The 26,616-nt window shown below is 37.9% G+C and overlaps 1 protein-coding gene and 1 pseudogene across 2 annotated transcripts in view; both read right to left on the minus strand.

Annotated features, from left to right (window-relative positions):
- Positions 1 to 6,092, minus strand: part of LOC107556910 (attractin-like) — a 155,739-nt pseudogene extending 149,647 nt beyond the window's left edge.
- Positions 6,093 to 7,320: 1,228 nt separating this feature from the next.
- Positions 7,321 to 26,616, minus strand: part of LOC107556913 (eukaryotic translation initiation factor 2-alpha kinase 3-like) — a 30,219-nt gene continuing 10,923 nt past the window's right edge. The window contains exons 3-18 of one of the 2 annotated variants that reach the window (XR_001605336.1): positions 19,323 to 19,517; positions 19,059 to 19,189; positions 18,574 to 18,862; positions 18,308 to 18,473; positions 17,280 to 17,420; positions 17,068 to 17,190; positions 16,737 to 16,963; positions 16,515 to 16,627; positions 14,935 to 15,057; positions 14,690 to 14,839; positions 11,113 to 11,800; positions 10,849 to 11,022; positions 10,394 to 10,495; positions 9,924 to 9,986; positions 7,971 to 9,130; positions 7,321 to 7,846 (exon numbers count right to left, since the gene is read on the minus strand). Coding sequence is in view for 1 of the 2 variants with exons in the window: in XM_016240153.1 (XP_016095639.1) it covers positions 8,951 to 9,130; positions 9,924 to 9,986; positions 10,394 to 10,495; positions 10,849 to 11,022; positions 11,113 to 11,800; positions 14,690 to 14,839; positions 14,935 to 15,057; positions 16,515 to 16,627; positions 16,737 to 16,963; positions 17,068 to 17,190; positions 17,280 to 17,420; positions 18,308 to 18,473; positions 18,574 to 18,862; positions 19,059 to 19,189; positions 19,323 to 19,517 (2,865 nt within the window). In the remaining variant the exon portion in view is untranslated. Of the gene's footprint in view, positions 9,131 to 9,923; positions 9,987 to 10,393; positions 10,496 to 10,848; positions 11,023 to 11,112; positions 11,801 to 14,689; positions 14,840 to 14,934; positions 15,058 to 16,514; positions 16,628 to 16,736; positions 16,964 to 17,067; positions 17,191 to 17,279; positions 17,421 to 18,307; positions 18,474 to 18,573; positions 18,863 to 19,058; positions 19,190 to 19,322; positions 19,518 to 26,616 lie in introns of both variants that reach the window. The other variant, XM_016240153.1, reaches the window with a different exon arrangement.

Here is a 26,616-nt window from a genome sequence, read left to right on the forward strand (position 1 = left end):
GGTTTTTAATGATGAGACCTTTTTTTGTAATCAGGCTCTCAAAAAGTATATAAAATTTTTGATATAGATTTATCGGCCAACATATCGGTTTTAAAAAATAAAGAATTATCGGTTATTGGTATCGGCCAAAATTTTCATATCGGTGCATCCCTAATTATTATAATGATTATTAAAATGAATACGTATGGATGACAGTTGATTACAATATTTCAGTTTATTTCCATCATTAGTAACAGTTTCCCCTGTGGGACAAATAAAGTTAATATTAGTCGTATATTAATAATAGGCTACTTCATTAACTTTGTTATTTACTATCCGTGTTGTAGTATTATTCAGAAGTAAAAACCAACAATATTTTTTTTCACCATGTTTCCAAAATCTCTACCCCAAGTCCAAAAAAAATGTAAAGAATGTACAAACTGAAAACATTAAATACTTTTGTGATCTATTTTCATTTGTTATTTTCAAAAGAGGAATACTGTCATGGATGTTTACAGAGCAGAGGTCACCTTTTTTCAATTCCAATGGGAGAGATGGACTTTTTTTTGTCTTTTGTTTATTATTATTTTGTGCTGTACTGTTGGTTACTGTGTTATTTCGGTTTCAAAAGCCAGCAATAAATAACACTTTAATATCTAAGTGTTCATGTGATTTTATACATTAGTAATGTTGGGAAATTAATAAATGCATAATAATCGTCATAATCGTAAAACCGTGATTATTCCTCAGACAATAATCGTACCAACAAAATCTATAATCGTTGCATCCCTAGTACACCCCTAAGTGAAAATGTCCAAATTGGGCCCAAAGTGTCAATATTTTGTGCGCCCACCATTATTTTCCAGCACTGCCTTAACCCTCTAGGGCATGGAGTTCACCAGAGCTTCACAGGTTGCCGCTGGAGTCCTCTTCCACTCCTCCATGACAACATCACGGAGCTGGTGGATGTTAGAGACCTTGCTTGTCTTTGTACTCCTCACCTGGTTGCCGCCACACACGCTTGACACCATCTGAACTAGGGCTGCACGATAAATCGCATGCGATATTTAACGTGCATCTTATCAGTAAAGCTGGTTCTGTAATCAGCGGTCAATCTCCATCACGTGCGTGCTTTCACATTGAGTAGCATTAACTACACAGAGCCCTTGTTCACTGACGAGCTGCGCAAAACCACGTTCATAATCACGCGATTTTTTGCGCAGCTTGTCAGTGAACAACGGCTCGGTGTAGTTAATGCTGCTCAATGTGAAAGCACACACGTGATGGAGATTTACTGCTGATTACAGAACCGGCTTTCTGACAAGATGCGCGTTAAATAATCGCATGCGATTTATCGTGCAGCCCTAAGACACAGCTTCCGTATTCACTTTCGCACATACTGCACTCATAACTAAACAGTAGTGTGGCCTTACTATGAAATATACTGTGACACTGAAGAATTGGCATATTTACATACCATGGACCACGATACCCTAAAAATTATGAAAATCCTGAAAAAATGTCAAAGGAACATGATTTCACCTTTGTTAATCAATTTCCAGAAGCACTGTAAAACAATGATACTGGAATCACCATTAAGCATGGCACCATCTAAAAACTGCATTGGTGCATCCAAAATCACATCCTGAGTAGGTACTACATTTTAAATTGAAATAATTCACAACTGTTAAAAACGTATGTTCTATATAGTATGTACAATATAGGTAGTATTAAAAAAATACTACATAGTACATTCACCACATTTTAAATGTCAAATGACCTACTAGTGTCTGTTGCGACTTTTCACTGCCATGCATAAATCCTCTCCCATGGCCTCATGGGACAGGAAAGTAACCACCAAATGCGCACCTCAGAAGTAGTAAGTCATCCAGGTACTTTTTGCCTACTGTTTGTTAAATACTATGAATTCGGAACATAATTTTTTGTTTGTGTACTGTTTTTCTCATACTAGGGAACAGAGTTGGGCAAGTTACTTCCAAAATGTAATACATTTTTACTTATTACTGCCTTTTGAAAGTAATTAGTTACATTACAATATTACTGTCTCTGAATTGTAATGCGTTACACTACTTTTGAGTTACTTTCACTTTCAAGCACAAACCGCAATTACATTCAGAAATAATAGCGGTAAATAAAGCGGAATGTTATAGGCCCTAATGAACAAGCAATAAACACAATAGCAAGTCTATAGGCTATTTTAGTTCTCCTCACTCCACAACAAATCCTTTCAACTTAACTGCAGCCTATTCAGAACAAAACAAGAATGAAACATATAAATTGCTAAACAAGCCAAAACGAATTAATTTAAAGCGAAATTGAAAGTAGACGCCTTTGTTCTCACGCAGTCTACCTCTATCATTCGGCACAAATCCATGATTCTATATTCGCGATGTATTTGATGAATGAATGCTAAACTATTATTTACTATGTAAACCATGCTTTTGTACTTAACACGCTTTCCGCAAAAAAAAAAATACAAAAATTTTTAAATCACACTCTTCACATGAACAAATATGTGCTTGGCCCGAGCTCAGGCTGAACGACATGGATTGCACGGATGATTTTAATTACCAGTGTATCTATATTTGGTTGACTGTATTTTATTCTGATAATGAATGGCTGCAATGTTTGCAATGCTGTATGTTTGTGTGTGAGGCGCCGGCGCGATCGAACAGCGGAAACATAAAATACTCCATCATTTTTGGTCATACAGATCCTTCGAAACTGCAATGCGTTTACTTTTATTTTAGGAATGCGCTTGTCATCTCGTTTTCCTTTCCGTGAACTTTTGCAGAGCGACACGCCACAAAAATGAACCAAAAACTCAGCAGCATATTTTACTCAGTCTTTTTTCTTTCGTTTTGTTAATCTTTTTTCTTTCTCTTCTCCGACCCCGCAGTATGCCCATCTCACAAATGTAGAATCCGTCTCAGTCATCTCAACCATCGAATTACAGCAACAGGAAATAGACAAAGTATTTTACCCAAGGAATTTATTGTCTGGTGCTGTTTTGTGGTGTTGGTAAATAAATTCACCACTTAATTTTGAGTTAAAATATGTTGTTGTAACATGCGTTACTGAGATTGTGACGAGTAATAATATTACCCAAATTTGATTAGTATATTACTGTGTATATTATATAGTATATTAGTATAGTTATTTATTAGTGCGTTATATTACTGCGTTACGGCAAAAAGTAATATAGTTACTTTTGTAATGCATTACTCCCAACACTGCTAGGGAAGTATGTCTCACAACGTCTACACAACGCATGTCTAATACACAAAGCCTCTCCATATCAAAAGTCAAACATCCAACATCATCTTATCAGTGTTATGTACTATTATTCATATACTACTACAGTATTTATTATCTTAAAATAGCTTTTGGTTTTACATTTTTGTTTTTAATTTTATTTAAAGTTTTAGTAATTTTATTACGTATAAAAAAATTTTTTTTGCACTTTTATTAATATATATTTTTTAATTTAGCTTTATTTAGCTTTAATTTTTTTTACATTTAGTTGTAGTACTTTTAGTACAACTTAAAGGGGTCCTATTATGCTCTTTTACAAAGTCTTGATTTTGTTTTGGGGGTGTACTAGAACATGCTCTCATGCTTGGTGGTTCGAAAAACACATTATTTTTCACATAATTTACATTATTAAAATACCTTAGCACGGAGGTGAAAAAAAAAAAAACAGCATTTCAGGCAGTTGCACACCAGACGAGAAGCGCAGCTTCACGTCGCGGCACGTCTTTAAAATTCAAATACATTATTTTCTATGAGTGTAGGCACACCGGCGGCGCCGTTCGGCGTCTGTCCGCGGCGCCCAGCTACGTCGTGTTATACTTGTAAGATTTGTTCTAGACATGCCGAAAATTTATTACAGGTAGTTGCTAAAGCAAGCATTTCTAATTTCTGTGCTGTGTTTTTTTGTTTTGTTTTTAGTCTGCTATTTATATTTTATTTTATTTTAGCTTTATTTCAATACTGAAATGTAGGTTTCTTTTAGTTATCAGCTGGGTCTGATCACTGCACAACATCAATGATTAAACATCACATAAGAACATGAGTCGGATTATAAAGGAACCTGTGATGAGTGTCAAAATAATGAAATATTATTAATGTATTACTCTGATGACGCGTGTGCCCACAATATGCCCAATATGCATTTCCTTTGCAGAAATCTACATAGAAAAACAGAGCTAGCAGTGAATCTAGACTGCGTTCCATAGACTTTATTCCTGGTCATTAGCAGGACAGGAACATTCTTGAACTGAGATGAAATGGCAGAATGGTTTCTGCCTCCAGCGTGGCTGTGTTAGATTCACGATTGACACCACATGATCATTTGGCTTCAGTCTGCCATTTGGAGCCTGATTCACCCCACATGACCCAAAGCCTCCAATGTAGCCACTAGCCAGTGTCTCTGCCAGACTTTGGCCATCAGTGAGTCGCATCCCATGATGGAGCAGCATGAGGCAAAATTCATATTCCAATGAAACCATAAAATACTACTGTTCATTGGCATTTAAGCCACTGCTATGGAGATATTTACAGTCCCAGTACAGTCCCAAATAACTATGGTACAACAGACTCAAGTCATTATAAACTATAACAATAATTGATGACAAGTGTGCGAAATATTCAGAGATATTCAGCGAAAATATTCAACATTGCAACGAGCTAAATTTTAAGGGCCCAATCGGCTCATGCAAACCAATTGTTTTCTGGCACCCACAGGTTACAAACATTCAACTACTTAAATGACACAATTATTAAAAATATTATGTTTTGTTACAAACTTTCATAATTGAAGTGATAATCAATGACAACACCTTAAAGTTTATCCTGTGTAGTTACTAAAATGTTTGAAAAAGCTGGACCACAAAACCAGTCATAAGTAGCACGGGTATATTTGTAGCAATAGCCAACAATAACTTGAATGGGTCAAAATTCTAAAAAAAAATGTATGCCAAAAATCATTATAGGATATTAAGTAAAGATGTGCCATGAAGATATTTTGTAAATTTCCTACCATAAATATATCAAAACTTAATTTTTGATTAGTAATATGCATTGCTAAGAACTTCATTTGGCAACTTTAAAGGTGATTTTCTCAATATTTAGATTTTTTTTTTTTTTGCACCCTCAGATTCCAGATTTTCAAATAGTTGTATTTCAGCCAAATATTGTCCCATCCTAACAAACCATACATCAATGGAAAGCGTATTTATTCAGCTTTCAAATGTATAAATCTCAATTTTTACAAAATTACCCTTATGACTGGTTTTGTGGTCCTGGGTCACATTTATACTTTTAAATGTAAAAAGAATACACACTTCACAGGACCCCCACCAAATATTTTATATAGAGCCATATACAACTTTGAGGGCTTCAAGTTCTCCAACGAAATCAAAATTAGCACCCTGTTAAAGACCAGTTTCAGCGCAGGTCGTATATATTCATAATTCCCGAAGAATAGCCTTCATGATACGTTGTTACTATTACCACACACAAACCAAGCTATGACAAAAGTTACAGCGCGTTCTGAAAGAGCTTGATGTATCAGACGCGTTGGTGTCAATGTCACGAGCATCAGCTGTGTCTCACCTGAAGCGGCCGCCGCAGTGCTGGCACTGCTCCCCGACCCATCCCGGCTCGCACACACACACGCCGCTGGCGGTGTTACACTGGCCGTTCAAGCACGTTTTGTCGCACTCCTTCGCCTCCGTGGCCGAGGGGAGACGGACCAGTCCGCTGAGGGCTGTGATGAAGAGAAGAGATCGCAGTACGGTGCCGTGAAGGCCTCCGCGAGCCAGGCCGAGTGTCAGACACCAGCCCCGGCCGAGGGCCCTCCGAACCTCCGCGGCCATTCGCGCAGATACGGCTGACAGTCGGCGGAGAATCCGCTGCTAGTCACTAGCGGATGACGGGAGACAAAGGATGACAGTGTCGTCGATGCTGTCGGCGGCCTGTGCTTTTGTTTCGGAGGCAGGTTGTTTTATCTTTTCTTCCCGTTCACATCTTCCCGATGCTTATCGCTGCAGTACCGAGACGCATATTGACACCCGGACATGACGAGCTGTCGGGCGAGATGCGGAAGTACGCATTGATTGATAAGGAGCGCGGAATTTAATCCGGTAATTGGGATAAATGACCCAGAGCAAATGATATAAACATTAGGTATAATATAAAATATTTTAGGACTAAAGCAATATTATAGTAGACACGTACAGTGCCGTTGAAGTGGGGTTATTCTCTGTAGGATATTTACATGGTTGGGACATACAATTATAAAGCAAGCATAACTCTCTACAAATCTTTCTAGAGTTATTATAATATAATCAAATTGTATGTGATAAGATTTCTATTCCATTCCACACATTCTGGTGTATTAAAAGTTCATTAAATGGCTGTAGATAATCTAACTATAGCTCAACAGCGTTCCCTTATGGCATTTTGTGGTATTTAACCATCAAATATACTACTACACAATGTAACAAATGTTTCATTAAACATTTTTTAATAGTTCTTCTGTAATGATTATTATTGTATTGTGTATTTTCACGTAGCATCGAAATTTAGGTCAGATAAATTTGAGAACTTTTATCATGAAACATTGGTTTAGTACAAATACGTTTTTTTTTTTTTTTGCAAGATATCTTCCTTTTGCAAGGATGTGGCCATTCCACAAGTTTCTGTAACATTCTGGAATATTCTAGTGCTTTCAGGAACATTCCAGAACATTGTGGGACTAGTCACAAAAGAGAAATCATCCAATGTGCACTTTGGCAGGTGTTTATGTTAAACTGTTGTTAGCTCAGTGTTATGCATGAGTACTACCAGATTAGCTTGTATAAGTTGTTAACTTTTTTTTTTTTCATGAGCACTTTTAATGATACACCAAAAAAAGTGTTTGTTTTTTTTTGTATTCAGCATGTCAAACACAAAGAAACTTTAAAAAATAAAACTTTTAGAAAAATTTGTTTCACGGTGCTATAAAAGATTCTTGGAAAAGCATGATAACAGTATATAAAACATGCCTTATAGTAGGAAACTGCTGTAAAAACTGCATCCATAAATTATTAAAAAAAAAAACAAAGCACTTTTACAAACATCATAGAACGTTTATTAAATTCTGACTTGTAAGAAGTCACAATAATTCAACGCACTCCACTGGATGAAGTGCATTCATATACCTTATTTATACCTCAAACCAATCCAACGGATTGATTTTTGTTCTCAACATAAATAAAAACAAATAAACATATTTACATAGACGGCAAGAGACATGGCTGGGCAAAATAACATGAACATGAAACAGGGATATCAACAGTCACAAGGAAAAAACAAAACATCTGAAGAACACTGGAGGAACAGACTTGTCAGAACCAAATGCTACATTAACAACAATGAAACAGACATGAATAAAACCGATTTAAACCTAGAGACTGGAGAAGATCATTAGGCAGGGAAAGAGCCGTTGGAAGGATTTGCCACAGTGATCTGAACAAACGGGATCAGCACTCGTTGCTGTCTTCACTGGGTCGGGTTCACAGATACAGGTTAAAAGCTGAAGGGTTCACAAGTGGTCCCTGACGTGGATTACAGGATGCAGTCCTCGTGATTAAGGGTCAAAGGTCATAATCTCATGTCCGTTCTGCAGCATAACAGCCCCGTTCAGGAAACACACCAGTATTCACATACATACGGAAGCGGCTCCTGAAGGTGCAGAGGCACCCGGTGCTCTTTAACACGACCACAGAGATCAAATCTGTCACCAGAGACCATAAAGATCCACTCTATCGCCATTCTCTCAAACAATTCTTAGGAAAATCGTCTGCAGAAGTTGAAAAAAAAATTTGTAAAAAGCAGTTACAATACAGAAAATTCCATCATATACAAAAGAAAATTGAGTCCCTCTAATCAAAATTGGTAAGAAAAATCATACAATCAGTAATTACCTGATATGTTACAATTAAGGGTGTGTGCTGAATATTTGGTCGAAGTGATTCCTCCAGCTTTATCCTTTCTTATTGTGTAATTAGTCAAAGCACTTCTTATTCAGTTTTTTTTTATTTTTTTTTTTTAGGAAAATTATCACAATTTGTGTTTCAAAATGATTTGAAATGCAGTAAACTACTTTTCTGGCTGCTAATGACAACAAGTATCTTACAGAATGATGTTCAAAGTCTCGGTTTCAAATCACTCAATTCTAAGTCTCATACTGACCATCATCACAAACGTGTCATTCGTGTCTCAAAGTCCAGTTTAAAGGCAGTTTGAATATTTCCACGTCCGCTCAGTCACACGCAGATTCACGTTCATCAAGCCACTAACACTCTAACAGCGAGTGGCTCCAATGCCTCTGAACTTGTGCGTTCGGTCTTGAACGAGCGCCTTTAAAAGCACACAAAGCCTCTGTTGCTTATTATTTAAGCCTATTTACATTAGAGGAGAAAAAGAACTCGTACAATTTTCCGTTCGGACAGGAAAGCACGCGTCGCACGACTTCCTGTTTAAGACATGCAGAGTGAACGGCGTCTGAAGGCAGGTCATTCATCAGCATTCGTTAGCACTGGAAAAACAACAACTCTCCTCCTACAGCAAGTGTGTGTGTGTGTGTGTGTGTGTGTGCTTCTGGAGTTTAGAATCATGGGATTGGTCAACGGTGAGTTGAAAGAAATGCGATGGGGGCTTATTGTAAATCAGCAAACGCCCTTGGCACAAACACCACAGCGGGCAGCTTGTTTTATGGTTACGATGTGTTTGGTTTCAGTTGTAGAGGTTTGTGGAATGATCTGTTGTTTAGTTGGGCTCAGTTTATCTGCTCTTTATCTGAAACGGTAGTGTCTGAATGAAGTGCGTTTTAAGAGGTGGTGACTGGTTGTGTTTGTCATCCCGCAGATGAGGCACAGTATGTGTCTGTTTTTGAGTGGGAGTTCTAGTTTGAGGAGGATATCTGGCGTGACGGTCGTCCTGTAGATGAAGCGCTGTACGTTCGAGTGCGTTGTCGGATTCTGCAGGGCACCTCCAGCTCCTGGAATATAGGGGCCTCTGTGATCTCTGACGCCTCTGGCCGCTCGGCGGGCACTCGGGACAGCATACAGCGCACCATCTGAGCCTAGAACACAAACATAATGATATTTATTTATTTATGTTTTAATGCCATATCAGCAACAATGGCCAACATTAACAGTACTATTTCAATACATCATTTACAATAATGTAACATTTTCTTAAGCAATCACTATACAGTACTGATAAAAATCATATAGAATCTAAACATAATGATATTAGTGTGTGGAATGTTGCATTTATATATATGTGACCCTGGACCACAGAACCAGTCATAAGGGTCCATTTTTTGAAACTGAGATTTATACATCATCTAAAAGCTGAATAAATAAGCTTTCCATTGATGTATAGTTAGTAAGGATAGCACAATATTTGGCCGAGATACAACTATTTGGAAATCTGGAATATAAATATATTGAGAAAATCCCCTTTAAAGTTGTCCAAATTAAGACCTTTTAGCATTGCATATTACTAATCAAAAATTAAGTATTGATATATTTACGGTAGGAAATTAACAAAATATCTTCATGGAATATGATCTTTACTTAATATCCTAATGATTTTTGGCATAAAAAAATAAAAATCTATAATTTTGACCCATACAACGTATTGTCGGCTATTGCTACAAATATACGTGTGCTACTTATGACTGGTTTTGTGGTCCAGGGTCACACACATATGAGTGAAACTGGAGTTTCGACTGGAGATGTAGATGCTGTAATTGTAACTTTGCACCTATAGGGGGCACTACAAGTGTTGTTCATCTTTAGGATTTCCCAATTGTAAGGTCCCTCCCACTCACCATTGCAAAATAGGCAAACAAACACAAACAAACTTACTTCCAGGACATTGGCCTTACAGAAAGCAGCAGGAAACTGCAGGGCTCTGACCTCTGTGAGCGTCTGAAAGAAAAACAGTTAGAGATTTATCATTCTGTACAATATAATAAAATATTCTATTCAAAATTTGTATTCTTGCATTCACATGAGTACATTAGCGTTCAGACTTTTTCTTTTTTTTGGAAAGAAATAAACACTTTTATGCGACAAGGACAAATCAAATTGATCAAATGTGATAGTAAATACATTTATGTTGCTACAAAAAAATATTATATTTTTTAATAATAACAATAATAAATGTTTTACAGGAATAAATTACATTAACAGTTGTTTTAAATAGTAATAATATTTCACAATATTTAGATTTTTACTGTATTTTTAATCAAATAAATGCAGCCTTGGTAAGCATAAGAGACTACTTTCAAAAACAAAAATCTTACAGACCCCAAAAATCTGAACAATGGTCTTACCCGGACTCTCTCCATCTGGGTGCGGAATGGACAGAGAAGCTCAAAAAGAATCAGGCCGAGGGAATATATGTCCACCTTGTGAGAATAAGAATTCCCAGACAGCTACAGAGGGAAAAGGAAGACATGAAAGGGACAAATAAATAGTTTTTAAATATATCTATTTTGACATTTTACATCAAAATAAAAATGTAAGTGGTGCTTGGCCATAAAAATGTCACCTCCTTGATGGTTACGAGTCTGTTAAGATGCTCTTAGATATATTGCTATGTGGCTGCTAACTGGCCCAAGTCAAAATAACCCACGTTACATTCAAATCCTTAAATGTGACTCAGGTCCCTCCTTTATGCTGTTTTTATCTCCCGCCAGCGTTTTCCTTGGGCTGTTGCACGTTAACCACCAGCACTGTTTTCACACTAAATTGTGAGTAGTTTGTGCAGTGAGTGACAGGAACTGACCTGTTCTGGGCTCATGTAGAGTTTGGTGCCCACTTGGCCAGTGTGACGGGCATAGACTGGCATTGGTGTGAGGGTACTCAGCTCCTCGTCGTCTTCCTCCTGATCCATGGCAGTGACCAGTCCGAAGTCTCCCACCTTCACCACGTCATCCATTGTGAAGAAGATATTAGATGGCTGAGAGAGAAAGAGAAAGAAAAGAAAATGAAGCGCAGTTTGCTTCGGAAAAGCCCTCAATGCAAGCACGTTTTCATTTTAAACACCAACCTTAAGATCTCTGTGCATAAGCCCTTTGCTATGCAGGAAATCCACAGCTTCTGCGATCTGCAGGAAGATGTCCAGACACTGAGCGTGTTCCCTGAGCTCAGGCAGACACCTCTGAGCCATCCAGTCCTTCAGGTTCTCCTTCCTGCACAGCTGCATTTGAATGTACAAGTAGACCTTAGGTGTGAGCGGGGGCCGCGTGGCAGGACAGGGGATGCTGGGGGCCAGGCTCAGAGAGGTGGGCCTTGAAGGTACAGAAGAGGGAGGTCCCGCTGATGCACTACGCTGAGGTTTGGAGCCAGACTGTGAAAGGCACGCAGGTGGCACAGGTGTACTTCCGCTGAGGTCACTGTCATTGTCCTGGTGTTCACAGCCTGAGTCCTCGAAGACGATGTCGAAAGAGGAAGAAGTGCAGTCGCCGTGAGTAACTGTGCGGGGAGGGCAGAGTTCAAAGGAGTGCGGGGAATCGGAGACCTCCAGGATAGCATCTGGGTCAGCCTGACTGTCACGTTCTGACATCATACTGTCCAACCCCAGGCCCTCCACACACACCTGATCTCCGACGCACACACTCGTGTCGCCACCGGCCGCACACATGCATGAGGAGTCCACCGGAGAAGGGGTGGCCACAGGAACCTTGACTGAGAACGCCTCCATGTGGTCAGGAGAGCTCAGCAGCCAGTCAGCAGTGCTGAAGAAAAAATAAACAACAGTATTTAAATACTAAAAATAAATTTACACTACAGGTCAAAAGTTTGGAATTATGATGTTGGTTTTGAAGTAAATCTGCTTAATGCAGCTCCAAGGCTGCATTTATTTGAACCAATTGTGGGATATTACTAATTAAAGCAACATTTTTTCTATTTTATTGTATTGTATTTTTTCTGTGATGCAAAGCTGAATTTTCAGCATAATTTCTCCAGATTTCAGTGTCACATGATCCTTCAGAAATCATTCTAATATTCTATTTTGGTTCTCAATTATTGGTAGTACCTAATTAATAATATTAGTTCTCATTATCAATCTTGAGTTTTTGCTGCTTAATATTTTGGTAGAATTTTTTTTAAGGATTAAAAGATGAATAGGAAAAACAAAATCAAAAGAACTGCATTTTCTTTTTGGAAAAAAGTAACATTATAAATGCCTGTACTGTAACTTTTAATGCATCCGATCTGAATTTTTTTTTTTTTTTTTTTATGTATATTAGGGATGGGCATTCAAAGCAAAAATAATATTTAAAAATCGCTGGGCATTATTCGAAAATCGCACCCCTCCCCCGCATGCACACACAAATACCCATAAACAGAGAGAGAGACACGCTTTTTCAGAAGATGCTACCTTAACTCAAGCCATATAATGATTGTAACATGTGGAAACATTAATATAATAAACATAACCGAATTATGGCACTTATTAACATAACAGTCCGTCGATTAGCATAAATGAACTGCTCATAAGGCTAGGACATTTCCATTTTAAAAAATGGAACCCCTAAATGAAATAGATACGAGATGGGAGGAAAAATATACTTCAATAGTGCTTAATATTTTGGTAGAATTTTTTTTAAGGATTAAAAGATGAATAGGAAAAACAAAATCAAAAGAACTGCATTTTCTTTTTGGAAAAAAGTAACATTATAAATGCCTGTACTGTAACTTTTAATGCATCCGATCTGAATTTTTTTTTTTTAATTTTATGTATATTAGGGATGGGCATTCAAAGCAAAAATAATATTCAAAAATCGCTGGGCATTATTCGAAAATCGCACCCCTCCCCCGCATGCACACACAAATACCCATAAACAGAGAGAGAGACACGCTTTTTCAGAAGATGCTACCTTAACTCAAGCCATATAATGATTGTAACATGTGGAAACATTAATATAATAAACATAACCGAATTATGGCACTTATTAACATAACAGTCCGTCGATTAGCATAAATGAACTGCTCATAAGGCTAGGACATTTCCATTTTAAAAAATGGAACCCCTAAATGAAATAGATACGAGATGGGAGGAAAAATATACTTCAATAAATTCTGTCGCAATTATATCGTTGGGTAATTATTCTGTCTATAAACTGCTGGCATCAGGGAGCCATTATTAATATACGGGGCACTGAAATCACTTATGAACGCGCACTTGTTTTTTTACTTTCACTTTCGAGATTCGCGATCACACGTAACGTTACGGAGCAGCACTTGCCACAAATTTTACAAGATTAGATGTTTGTCAGTGGTGCTCAGGATCAGCAAATCATTCGCCGTCATCCTATCAGTCATCTCTCCTTACTCTGTTTATGTGGTAAGTGGAATGTTATGTACTGTAATGTAACAGGCAACCGTTAACAAGCGGCTAACCATGTCCCTTTAGTGGCTCCGTAGAACGCGTTATTTGTTTTCCGCACCTTTCTGAATCCGGATTCACCCACACCTCAAACCCAGTCGGGGGTGTTTGTGTTCCGCACAGAGCTCTTATTTGATATCATCCCAAGTTATTGTAACCATTATATGCTACACAAGTCTTTTTTTTTATGCCACGCAAGTCTACAGTGTGCGCGTGAGAAAATGTGTTCTTCTGTTGTCTTTGACAGTTTCTAGGTGTGTTATTGGCAGCGCCACCCTCTGCTTACATGAACGCATCACCACCGCATCTGCACGGAAAACATGGGGAAATTGTAAAGACAATAATCGCATAACCTATTCGATATTCTATAATTAAATCAACTAATCGAATATTTGAAAATCATGACCCATCCCTAATATATATATATATATATATAATTATGTATTAAACATTGATAATGAGAAGTGTCAGCCAACAGGTCCTACTTAATTTTTCTTTTTTTAATTCCATTTTTTTTTTTCAATATTTACACTATTTTGATGTATTTACATCACCTTTCCCATTTTGCAAAATAATTTAATAGAAATTGACATGAATATTTAGGAGATTAAACATTGTAGAATTAAGCATAACTTCAATACGGAGTCAAGCAAAGTTCAATACTGGACTATACGTACCCACTGCATTTAATACAATAATCTATCTGCTACCACTGGATACCATCCAATGCACATATATGACATTTTGCGTATCCAGTTCATGTATTATCTGTTGCACCTTCGCATATTTTATGTGTATAGATGTCTACATAATGTAGAATGTGTACATACTGTGTAGAATGTGTATTGCTAACTGTATGTATATACTGTGTATAATGTGTAGTGCTAACTGTAAGCATGTCTAATAGTACACTGTGTGTACTGACTAAATGTATGTGTATATTGCACATTGTCATCTGTTGAGGTCTGTATGTTTATATGTAAATTGTTTCTGCACTGTCTGGAGCACGCTCCAAAGAATTTCACTCACCAAGGCACATGTGCTTGTGGTGATGTGACAATAAAAGTGACTTGATTTGACTAACTATAAAAATGTTTTTTCAATAGAGAATTTTCCAGAGACTTTTACCAGCCCAGAAATGGGACTTCTCTGAAATTCTCTGGCTATCCATGACCGCAACAACCCTGTATTTATCAAAAGTCACCAGGTTTCTGTTCAAGGCCATGTTTTGCACCTTGCGTCTTTGAGCCAGCGTTTGTCCATGTCCTCCTGCCAGCCCTGGGGCGGGCTCTCCTGCCAAGCGTTAAAGTAACGGATGATGCCTGGGTGTTCCAGCTTAGCTAGAGCCTTCACCTCTCGCATGACCTTCTCCCGAGCCAACTCCCTACAATCACAAACATAGCATTACAGACAAACATACACACCTGTCTCCCAAATGGATGTTTTTTATGGAGCACTAATGTTTGTGTTGACTGATACCTGTTGGGTAGACGGATCCTCTTGATGGCGTAGTTGCAGTCATCCACTTTGTTGCGTGCCTCAAACACGACACCAAATCCACCACGTCCCAAACACTGTACTGGCTCGAAGTCTGTCAAGTACCTGATATAAACAAACACAAATCAGTTATGAAAAAATTCCTTTGGACTTTGTTCTGCTGATCTGAATCACCACTGTATGTTGTACAATAGAACAGCTGTGTGTTCAACTGAGCTCAACAGAGCGTGCAGAGAAGCCTACTAAAACAGTTACATACTGTATAAATTAGTCATTTAAAACGTCACTTGAAAACAATCAAACTCAAACAACAAATAAACTGCACAGCAAGAGCACTTGAGTCATAATAGCTGTGCATTTACCCTTGAGAATTTAAAAGCAAAATATGATCATGATGCCATCTGTGCATTCCACATTCAGCAACTGCAAGTCTCTAATGCAACATGTGCAAACAAGTGTAAACTATTTTAGGAAATGAGTTTGAATTTCCTTATTTAAAAGAGGAACTCCAACTGTAATTCTGACTGATGCATATTTTACTTCTTCATTTAAAGGTAAAGTTACTTCTGGAAGCACCAAATGGAAGTGAAATGTGTTTGAGCAACCTGACTGAGCTGGACACTGGCTCAACCAATGGTGTAAGTATAGAGGGAGACTACCTGTTTGTCCAAACAATGGAAAATGCAGCGTGTTTGAAAATAGGCATTATTTCTGATTTTTTTTTTCTTCTTTGAACTAGTACTAGTTGTAAGTTTGCTGTTAAAGTTTACATGAACATTCTCCTCTGTGAAGACATAATACATTATGTTATAAATTATATGTGTGCCTGCCTGAGCGAATATGGAATATCTTCTTCTTTGAACTAGTACTAGTTGTAAGTTTGCTGTAGTATTTTTTTAACTGGTGCCCTCCTGAATCTGAAAACCCTGGAATACTTTACATGAACATTCTCCTCTGTGAAGACATAATACATTATGTTATAAATTATATGTGTGCCTGCCTGAGCGAATATGGAATATTGCTCAAATTTTCATTTTTGGTTGTAGGCACAAGTAAAAAAAAAAAGAAAAAAAAGAGAAAAGAAAGAAAGAAACCAGACCTCCTCTATAGCAAATGGTTCAGTTAAACAAACAACTAATTAAAAATCTATTATCAACAAACTATTAACAACAGGAAATTAACAATCAGTTATTAATTAATCATTAATGTTGATACAGCATGCAAGTAGCTCGTTTCAAATTATGATTTATAATGTTTTCTTCTTAATACATTTTCAGTTTGCCATCCATATTTTAATCCACTGATGCCAAATATGACCTTAATTTGTTTAAATGTACTATTAATTGATAACTATTAATGAACAGAAACAACGAATAGTAAATGCAGATTTAACTTGGTCTCCAATAAATAAATAAATCTGCATTTACTATTCATGATTTCTGTTTTTTTAAATTAACATCAACAATTAATTGTAATAATAATTAATCATCTTACACGAACAAGCTATGGACCCCAAATCAGCATTAACATCAATATGAAATTCAAAATGCATGCTCACTTACCTAGAAACATATTCACAAGGACGTGTCTCTGTGACAACAATTTCTTTGGGTTCTGTAATGTCCAGTTCAAACTTGCTGTCAGTTTGACACTGTGTCTCAGACTCCTTTCTTTGCTGCACAGATGAATTAAAACAGAGCAACATACATGACTTTTCACTGACATTATTTTGGCACTATAAAAAAACATAAGATGTTTTGTGTATATTGACAGTTTTTGTTTACCCGCACGTATGTTGTGGGCGGGTGGAAGAACTTGCGGACGATGTAGGTGGTGGCAGCGATGCAGAAGATGATGGTGCCCAGAATCTCTTTCCACCACGGCAGCAGCAGCACAGGGTCCTTCCTTCTCACCTGTGACCCCTCTCCATCTTTCTTCAGCAGAACACTCACTGCCGTCTCATCACGCCGGTTACGGTAACGAGGACTGTACGGAAAGTAGTATCCATTATCTACATTGGGAAACAGAGAAGGTGATGAGTTGAAATTCTCTCTCAAACCACATGTTCACAGTCAAACCAAGTGTTGAAATGGACTGAATGACTGTTGTTCTTACCATATGGATACTGCAGTATTGACAGAGCTCCATTACTGTACTCCTCATGAGAGAATTTGTCATTATTCAGACATTTATCAAACTCATCAGAGCCCACCAGGACTGGAGTACGGGAAGGGGAGTCTAGGAGGAAATGGACACGTGTTATTGACAACATCACAATGTCTTGAGTACGGTCTTATTTTTGTGTGTATGATGTGTAATATACTTACGGATAAGGGGTTTCCATTTGACCGTAGGTGGTGGCATCATGTCACTGTTACTGCTCCACCCGTTCAGAGCTTTGGGCTTCGATGGAAACTTCTCGGAGATTCTCACAGAGGACTGGAGGTAAAGCTGACCCTGAAACATTCCTTTAATGAGAGAAATCACGTTTTAGATTCCCATTACATGCCTCTATCACGTGTCTCAAATGCATCTCCTGTAAAGGGATTTTGGGATTGCATACACCACCAACTTAATTTGTTTTGAAAGATGTCTATTGTGCTGCTCATCTCATTATTTGATCAAAAATACAGTAAATTACAATTTCAAATAACCGTTTTCTATTTAAAAATGCTTTAAAATTAAATTTATTTCTGTGATGCAAAGCTGAATTTTCAGCAGTCTATACTCGTCATCAGTGTCACATGATCCTTCAGAAATAACTGAAATATTCTGATTTGCTGCACAATAATTATTTATTACTATTATCAGTAATAAAAACCATTATACCGTTTAATATATTTTATATATTTTTGTGGAAGCTGTAATTATTTCAAGAGTCTTTCATGATCAGAAAGAACAGCATGTGTTTGAAATGGAACATTATTCCAAATAATGACTTAAAACAATATCACTTTTTTTACTGTCACTTCTAAACAATTTAATGTATCCTTGCTGAATAAAAAAAGTATTCAACAAAAACCTTACAGACCCAAAATTAGCAAAATGAACAGAATACTTATTTTAGCTGAGCAGCTGTATTAACTACATTTGGCAAAGTTGGCAAAAGTTATAGCCCTTCTGTTTTATCTTAAATGTTGATTGACAGGTCAGGAAGCGGTCCTTCCTTGTTGCCTAGGATGCATCAGCATTTACCCCCTCCAAATGTAGCTTGAATGAACGGATCACAAAAACATTTGAGACCCAGTTTATACCTGTATTTAGACATGACTTTTAATTGGTTCAGCCAATGCCAATTTTTATACCAGATCTAAACACATTCATGTGTGTAAAACAAATGTCAAGTGTGTGTTACCCAGGTAAACGCTGGACTCCGTGGCCCCACGGGCCTCCTCCATGATGTCATCGTCCTCCTGAGCCTCAGTCTCAGTGTGGGTGTTATACGAGGTGTCATCGAACAGGTTAATGGGCGTCACCTTCCCCCCTCCAACCAACCATGCAGAGGCAATGGGTGTGCAAAACTTCACAAAAAGGAAAGAAAAGAAGAAACCATGAAAAATGTGAAATCACATGTTTTAGCTGAGACTCCAAATGTCAACAAAACAGGTTGAGTTGTGTTACCTGATGCTCCCAGATCAGCTGTCCTTCTGGTTTGGTGCTGAAGGCCATGACTTTCCAGTCCGGCACAGAAACCTTAATGACCAGGTCTAAGCCCTCTACCTGAGTGTGCGAGTTTGGATGCGCATGATTTTTGGTTTGTGTGTCCGTCTCCTCTTGGATGACGCGTTGTGCTTCACGTCTGACCTCTCGCCATGTCTCCCCATTAGACGCCTCCCTCTCAAGGAAGTTGAGGTTGGACTGAATCTCAGAGACGAATTTTAGCTCAAAGTTTCCCACGCTGAAGTTCCATCTAACAGGGAGAGAAAACACAAAACAATTGGCATTTTACTAGGATGACTACTATTCTACAATTGCTTTTCAATATCAAGCTGTGCAATGTTGATACAACCTAGCATACCTTGCATCCAATCTACCTGTATATCATTTGAGATAATCAAAAGCAAGTTCACGTGAAGCGCTCAACAGAGCCTGCGGGTATTTCTTACTTTTCAAACCCGTTGCGAGGCCTCACGGCTCTGACAGTTTTCTGTGTTCTCTGGAGTAACAGTACGTCCTCTGGCTCTCCTTCCTCATCCCCCCACCGACTGCAGCCCACCGCTGAACAAATATACTTCAACTACAGAGAAAAAGAGAGCGAGGTTAAAGCTGACAACCGATACTATATGATAAAAGAGTTTGCATAGTGCCACAACAGCACATCAATCATTTATTGTTCTAAAAAACAATTGGAAAAAAAGGGTTTGAGTTACCTTGCCGCTGTATGCGCCAAGGCCATATGTGGTGAGGGACTTGCCACCTACAAGCACAGTGTCCTCTCCGATGCGGTACGAGGAGTCCAGCAGGGATTCGACACTGAATGGAACAGCCTCCATACTCTCCCTGTCCCTGTTCCACTGAAACAGAGCTCCATCCAGTGAGGGAATGAACATCTTGTTCCCAAAAATCTGAAGAACAAAAAGAGGTAATGAGAATCTTATTGTTTTTGATCTGATTGTTGTGGTAAATCGAAGTGGCACATGATTTTTATCTTGGGAAATATTTCACATTTTCGATCATCAGTAGCAGGGTGGATACAACGAGCAGATCATGATGGATAGAGACAAGGGGACAGACAACACTTGAGACTTTGACCAATCAGCTTTGAGTCTGTGTGTGGCATTATCACACTGTATGTCATTAACATTAACGCTTGGTCTCCTGTTGTCCGAAGAGTTACACAATCCGACATGTCCTTAAAAGGATAAACAGGGTGCAAACGGGTACAAGTATCCTGAACATACACACACACACATTGATAAAAAGAAAAGGCCATTATATAAGGATGTTGTAACTGACCCTAATCCAAAAAGTGATCTCAGCTCAAACAGACACTTCAGTGAACAGAGGGGGGGGGGGATGAGATCACTGACTTCCTGTTGTGCTAAATCTAACCTTGACACCTGGTAAGGACCCATTGATAAAAAGAAAAGGCCATTATATAAGGATGTTGTAACTGACCCTAATCCAAAAAGTGATCTCAGCTCAAACAGACACTTCAGTGAACAGAGGGGGGGGGATGAGATCACTGACTTCCTGTTGTGCTAAATCTAACCTTGACACCTGGTAAGGACCAATAGGAAGCTGAAACACCATGAGAAAGCAAGCACCTGGAAAACGAAAACAGCCACTGTGATTGGCTGAGAAACGAAGGGATTAGCTCATCTGTCCATCACATCTGGGAGGGCAGGGCTAGTGAAGAGCTTGCAGTGGTACTGAGGGTAAGACGTTTAAAGAGTGAGTGTGTGTGTGTTGCAATGATGACTCATCACTGTGCTACATTGAGTTAATCCATCATGTGATCTATTTGTGTGATCTCCAGCTCTACAGGATCTTGACGTTGTGTGATCTCCAGCTCTACAGGATCTTGACGTTGTGTGATCTCCAGCTCTACAGGATCTTGACGTTGGGTGAGACTTCAATCATCCTCAGCCCAACTACATCCTGAATCAATGGACAATTAAAGTCAATCAATTAGAAGAGCATGAATTTAACCCCAGCTGCTGTCCAGAACTTTATTAATGCCATTAGCTGTAACAGAGCGCTTCTGGAAATCTACAGTGTCAGCTACATAAAATCTATTTAAAAACTAGTATGCAAGCAAAAAATTGATTGCTTTGTCTCAATATAATAATGTATTAAAATGATAATTATTTACACAAATTTATATTAAAAAAAGAATAAAAATGATACATAAAAATCTACATCTGTATTTCATGTGCATTGGTTAAAACTTTTTTTGAAAACTACATTTATTTCACATTTATTTTATTTTATAATACATTTATTTTAAAGAAAGTTAAACAGACTTTAAGCAAATCATTCCACAAAAAAAAGAAAAAGAAAATGGTGGACAGTATCTAATTTAATGAGCTACACCTGCGATTACTCTGCTAGGACATTCTTGTGAACTTGAGAGGAACGGACTTCATCATACATTCACAACTGGTTAAAAGTTATTAATATAGCTTTATTTTTAATATACTATGCTATTTTACATTCATTAAAAAAAATTTTGAATAATTTCCAGTGTCCAAAAAAGGAGGCTCCCAAAGTCTTGAAGAGCATGAAATTAAATGACTTTTCAGAGAATGAATTTTTATTACACAACAAGGAGGTTTTATGGCTTGCATGAAAGGAAGTCCAGCTTTTAAACCTCTTAACTACAAGCTGTAAATGTAAAAAGTCGACTGATTTTTACGAAGTGAGTAATTTAACCGCTACAGTATCGCATGACAGTGTGCTCTGGTATTTAAACAAATGTAAAGCTTCAGTAAAAAGACACATGGCACACATCTATTTTTTCATGCACTGGATGCCAGGGAGGACTGAAGGACCAAGCTGGTAGCCTGGTATTGAAAATGCTTTCTCTGACGGGGGATATTCTGGCTTGACACATCTCTTTTCTGCACTTCAGTGGCAAATCTGGCGTCAACTTCTTGTGCATTTAATTTAAAATGCCCCGGAGCCTGTAGTTTTGATGGGCCTCAATAGTTAAATCAAGATTCTGTTATTTAATTAATGTTGGGCGATATGCTCAATTGTTATATCGTCCTATCATCAGCCTGTGAGATCGCCGATACACCATATTATCATGCTAATTTATTTAATTATTTACTTTTAGTTTCATTGCTGGAAAGTGAACCAACTCCAACATAAGGCTAAAAGCAGCCTACGGTTTTTAATATGACTGAATTTGTATTTAACATAATAACAATTGAATAGAAACATTGTCAGTTACTAATAATAATGCTTACATTTCCTCAGTTATACTCCATTATAGATCAGTGACTGGAACACACTGAGCAGCAGTTTTTCATTAAAGAGTAGGGAACATATGGGCATGATATCAGACTGAAGCCTGTAGGCAGCCCAACATTAATCAAATACTTAGTTCAGCTGTGGGCAATGACTTCTGGAATCTTGTTTGACATATTCAATTTGAGCGATTTAGCCAAAGGCAGTCTGGCCATTGTCTTACGGGATCACAGCAGGTTTGAGTATGAAGTGCGTCTATGTAGGCAGGATATCCCTCTGTACTCAATGACCTCCCACAGATGATAGCGCTCCACTGAGTCTGACACATAGCATTACATCAAGCTAGGCGCAATCCCCTCTCCCTTTCCTGTTTGGAGGTAATCTCTCTGTCTCCCACACACATATAGTCGCACACAAACACAACATATCATTTCACGCTTTTCCTGGCACAAAAATCACTTTAGTGCACCCTACATAGAGTTTAAAATCAAATAAACACACTTAGGTCTACAGAAGACATGCTATCAAGAAAAACAACAACCCAAAACATTTACAGTTTACTTAACGTAATATAGTTGTGACATCAATTTGTAGGCCAACCTGGAATATATGGGTTTCAGAATGATTCAATTTGGAAGTATATTAAGGCCTGTGGTTAAGCATGTTGTAGAGAAAAGCGTGAAAGTCTATTCACATGATGTTAAGCACACACTCCTGACAATTTGTAACTGTTTTACATTTTGCCAAGTTGATGTATTTCTAGGATCTCATTCGTGTGTTTTGTACGATCTGCTTTTGCCTCATTGAGATTAAGGATGCGCCGATCCAATATTCATATCGGGTATCGGCTCCGATAGTGCCATTTTTCTCGGATCAGGTATCGGTCAGAGAGGGCCGATCCAAATCCGAGATTTTTATTTTTTATTTTCCCGATTGTGCGAATTATTCTGTGTTACTTCTGAAGCCATACGATAGCTTAATGTGAGCTACATATGACCTTACATTAAAAAGTTCACACAAACTCTTTTCTCCGCTGTGGCTGTCAGTCATTCGTTCAGCCTTTAAACCCTGGTCGCGGTCGGTTACAGCATTCAGCTTGGTAAAGCTCTCTCCCAGATCATTCTGTGTTACCATTATACTTGATTTGTAAATACATGTCTATGATTTTGCAAAAAGGACTTTATCTTCTTGCCGGAGTTTAATGTTGTTTTGTTACTCGCTACCGGGTGTCTGTGAGAACAAAACACGGGCATAGAAAAGACTATAAATTGTTTTTGACGTGCACAGTAACTGAAATTTAAAACTTAAAAGAAAGGCTCAATAACTGTTGCACAGATATAATACACTACGCATCAATTTCTCTTCCCTTTGTACTTTGCAGTTTTTAACACGAAGCGCTTACAATGTGCACAGAATGATGCACTTGAAGCAACACGGCATCAGGCTGTGACGCCATGTTGCTTCAAGCGCATCATTCTGCACACCGGATGCGCACATTGTAAGCGCTTCGTGCTCATAGACTGTATAAAAACAGTTCATGCTGCACTGTATTTGTTTTGTCCTATCGTATCTATCATATGTTGTTGCTTTATTAAAAAATATTTAATTTTATAGTATATACTTATATATAAATACATTCATGAATGTTTTTAATGAATGGATTTTATAATAATACAAATAGCAATGTGTAACATTTTATCATATTTAGTGCAACACTTTTATTTGTTCCCCACAAAATAGTTTTTTTTACTAAATGTTTGGATTTCTAAAATTATTGTGCACTGATTTTTCTAGAATAACTTTTGCTGCCGAATTATCCACCAACCTAGTTTATGTTCAATTTTTGTCACATATTATAAATATACATAGGCCTATATTTTTTCATATTTATTGTTTATTTTATTTTTCTTTATAATGAAGTAGTCTGTATCTAGTAGATCGTGAAAGAATGATTATCAGTTCCACACACAGAGATATATAAATTCTACATTTATTTAAATGAGGGTAAAAACTTCACTGGTATCGGATCGGGATTGGCCAATACCGAACCCTAGGTATCGGAATCGGTATCGGAGGCGAAAAAGGCAGATCGGAGCATCCCTAATTGAGATTTAGGTTTAGGGGTGGACCTTCATGCTTTCGATCACATATAATTGTACAAATTCATATGAAATCACCAACTATTAAAATAGTTACGTTTTCTCATGAGAACGGTTTGACAGACCTTATTTACTCATAAATAAAAAACCTTTATTCTAAAAATATCTGAGGGAAAATGCCAATATTCTTCTGGGTTTTAGGACTAAGCAGCACTATTGTGAAAGCGCTGATGCTCTTTTGCCTTTTTTCACGGCAGATGAGATATTCAAGATATCAGTGGAGTGCCATCTCTCTTAAGAAGTTGCCATCACTGACATATACCAAAAAAAGAAAGCAGAAGAGCCGCACCAAAATGACACTTCAAAGAACTGCGTGTTCACACAGCATTGTGCTGTTGAGGAAAATCTCACAAAATATGTCAAGAACGTGTCCGGGTTATATTTTCCAACAAAATTAAATGTTACATTTTACCTACAAAAAAAAACTAACAAAAAAACCCCATGAAGAACGTTTTTAATATAATTGCCTGCTTACCATTGTAATATAAAGCAAAAAAAAAAAAAAAAACAGGCCAACTGAATTATAAAAAATAATGCATACCCAAGGTGGTAATGCAGCAATAACACAAAGCGGAGTGGCCGTTACACCTTGGGAGTGCATCATTTTTTAATAATTCATCGGCCTGTTGTCAATTATTATGCTAAAACCATGGTTACCACATCTCAAGACATTTTCAGAAGTTTTGTTTAAAGACATTCATGCATTTTTCTGTCTTTAAGAAGTGTATGTAGAACTGCTTTCTTATTCGTCCCATCTATTGCCAACTCAAAAACAGAACTAATAACAGGGACTTGAGCCATTGAGAAGCAGTTAGAGCGAGAGAGAGAGAGAAAAAAATGAGTCTGTGCGGCTTTGATGTTGCATTTGTTTGGTCAATGTCTTTGAATGGCCTTTTAAATAGCTGAAATAATTTGGTGAAGTTAAAACTGTCATGTGCCCAAAAGACCATAACCTACTTCACAGCTGTGCACTTACTGAAAGATAACTGCCCAGTGCCCACTGTAAAGCATTTGTCAACCAATTAGAATCAAGCATTCAACAGCCCAGTGGAATAACAGGAAAAGAAGAAATTTGTGCTTACTGTGCACTGCCTACTTATATTTAAAATTACAAAAATCATTGTAATCATTGTAAACAAAACCTTTATCTTAACCCTAACCCTATAGTAAGTAATATGTAGTTAAAGGGGTAGCTCACCCAAAAATAAAAATTATGTCATTAAATGATTCCCATTTAGGGCTGAACAATTAATCGAATTCCTAATCGCGATTACAATTACGTAATCGTTCAAAGTCCACTTATGTTATTTTGTGTGCAAGATGTGTTTTTTTTTCTACAAGTTATTGTAAGGGTTTTTCAATTGTTTTAATGTTAATTTTAGAATAACATTATAATACCATGCACATTTTTTACTTTTTTTATTTAAAGAAGAAAGCAATCCATTGCAGGCTATAGTTGACATTTGAGGCTTAATACTATAAAAAAAGCAAAAAAGTTTTACCAAGTGTTTTCAGCTTGTTTATTTTAATATAAAAAAATGACAAGTTGCTTCAAACAATGGTTTAAACATCAATCAGTGTAAATTGTGATCATCGTAATTAATAATCAATTACCATTTCAAGGGAATAATCGACAATTATGATTTTTGTCATAATCGTGCAGCCCTATTCCCTTTGTTGCTGCAATCAAACAAACAAAAGGCCTTGCGCATTGAATAGTGTGCAGACATACCGGATTTTCGGCTCATTGGATTAATGTGCCTTAATTACAACTGTTCACTCTAAAGACTAATAGATGAGAGGGGGTGCATGTGTTTGTTTGGGGGGGTGGGGGGGGGGGGGGTGAAAACCAGTCAGTATCAGTGCAACACATCTCCTTCGCATAGAGTTGATCAGGTTGTTGATTGTGGCCTGTGGAATGTTGGTCCACTCCTCTTCAATGGCTGTGCGAAGTTGCTGGATATTGGCTGGAACTGGAACATGTTGTCATATACGCCGATCCAGTCTTATGGATGACATCATCCCACACATAAGGCATTACCTCATTCTTCAATCCTCTCAGCATGACTCACACCACACTGTCAGTGGTATCCCTCTCCACCCCTCATCTCTCTTTCCCTTATTCCTCTCATCTTTCTTTCTTTCTTTCTTTCCCTCCATCCCACCTCCCCCTCGTGTTGGGACAGCGTGTTTCTGCAGACAATGCTGTTTACTGCTGGCCTCTCTCCTACTGTTGAGGCATGCTATAGGTGACTGCTTTCTACTGGCTCCATGGCGAGGGCCAATCAGAAGGGGGCAGACTGCTCTAATCACCGAGCAGAATGCCTTGCAAGGCACCGCCTGAGCCAATCAGAATGGCTGGTTGCTAGGCAGCCAGAGGTAAAAGGGGAGGGGAGAGGAAGATTTCAGCCAATGAAGAGGCTGCTCCCACAGCAGCCAGGCATTTCAGGTTACCACCAAACCAGACAGGGGGTCAACACTATCACTCACACACATACTCATTAAGCTATATATATATATATAGCATGGGGGGGGGGGGGGGGGAAAAAAAAAAAAAAAAAATATCAACCCAACTATTTATAACAGGAAC

The sequence above is a fragment of the Sinocyclocheilus grahami genome, unplaced genomic scaffold (assembly GCF_001515645.1).
Source record: "Sinocyclocheilus grahami isolate Dianchi unplaced genomic scaffold, SAMN03320097.WGS_v1.1 scaffold583.1, whole genome shotgun sequence".
NCBI lineage: Eukaryota > Metazoa > Chordata > Actinopteri > Cypriniformes > Cyprinidae > Sinocyclocheilus > Sinocyclocheilus grahami.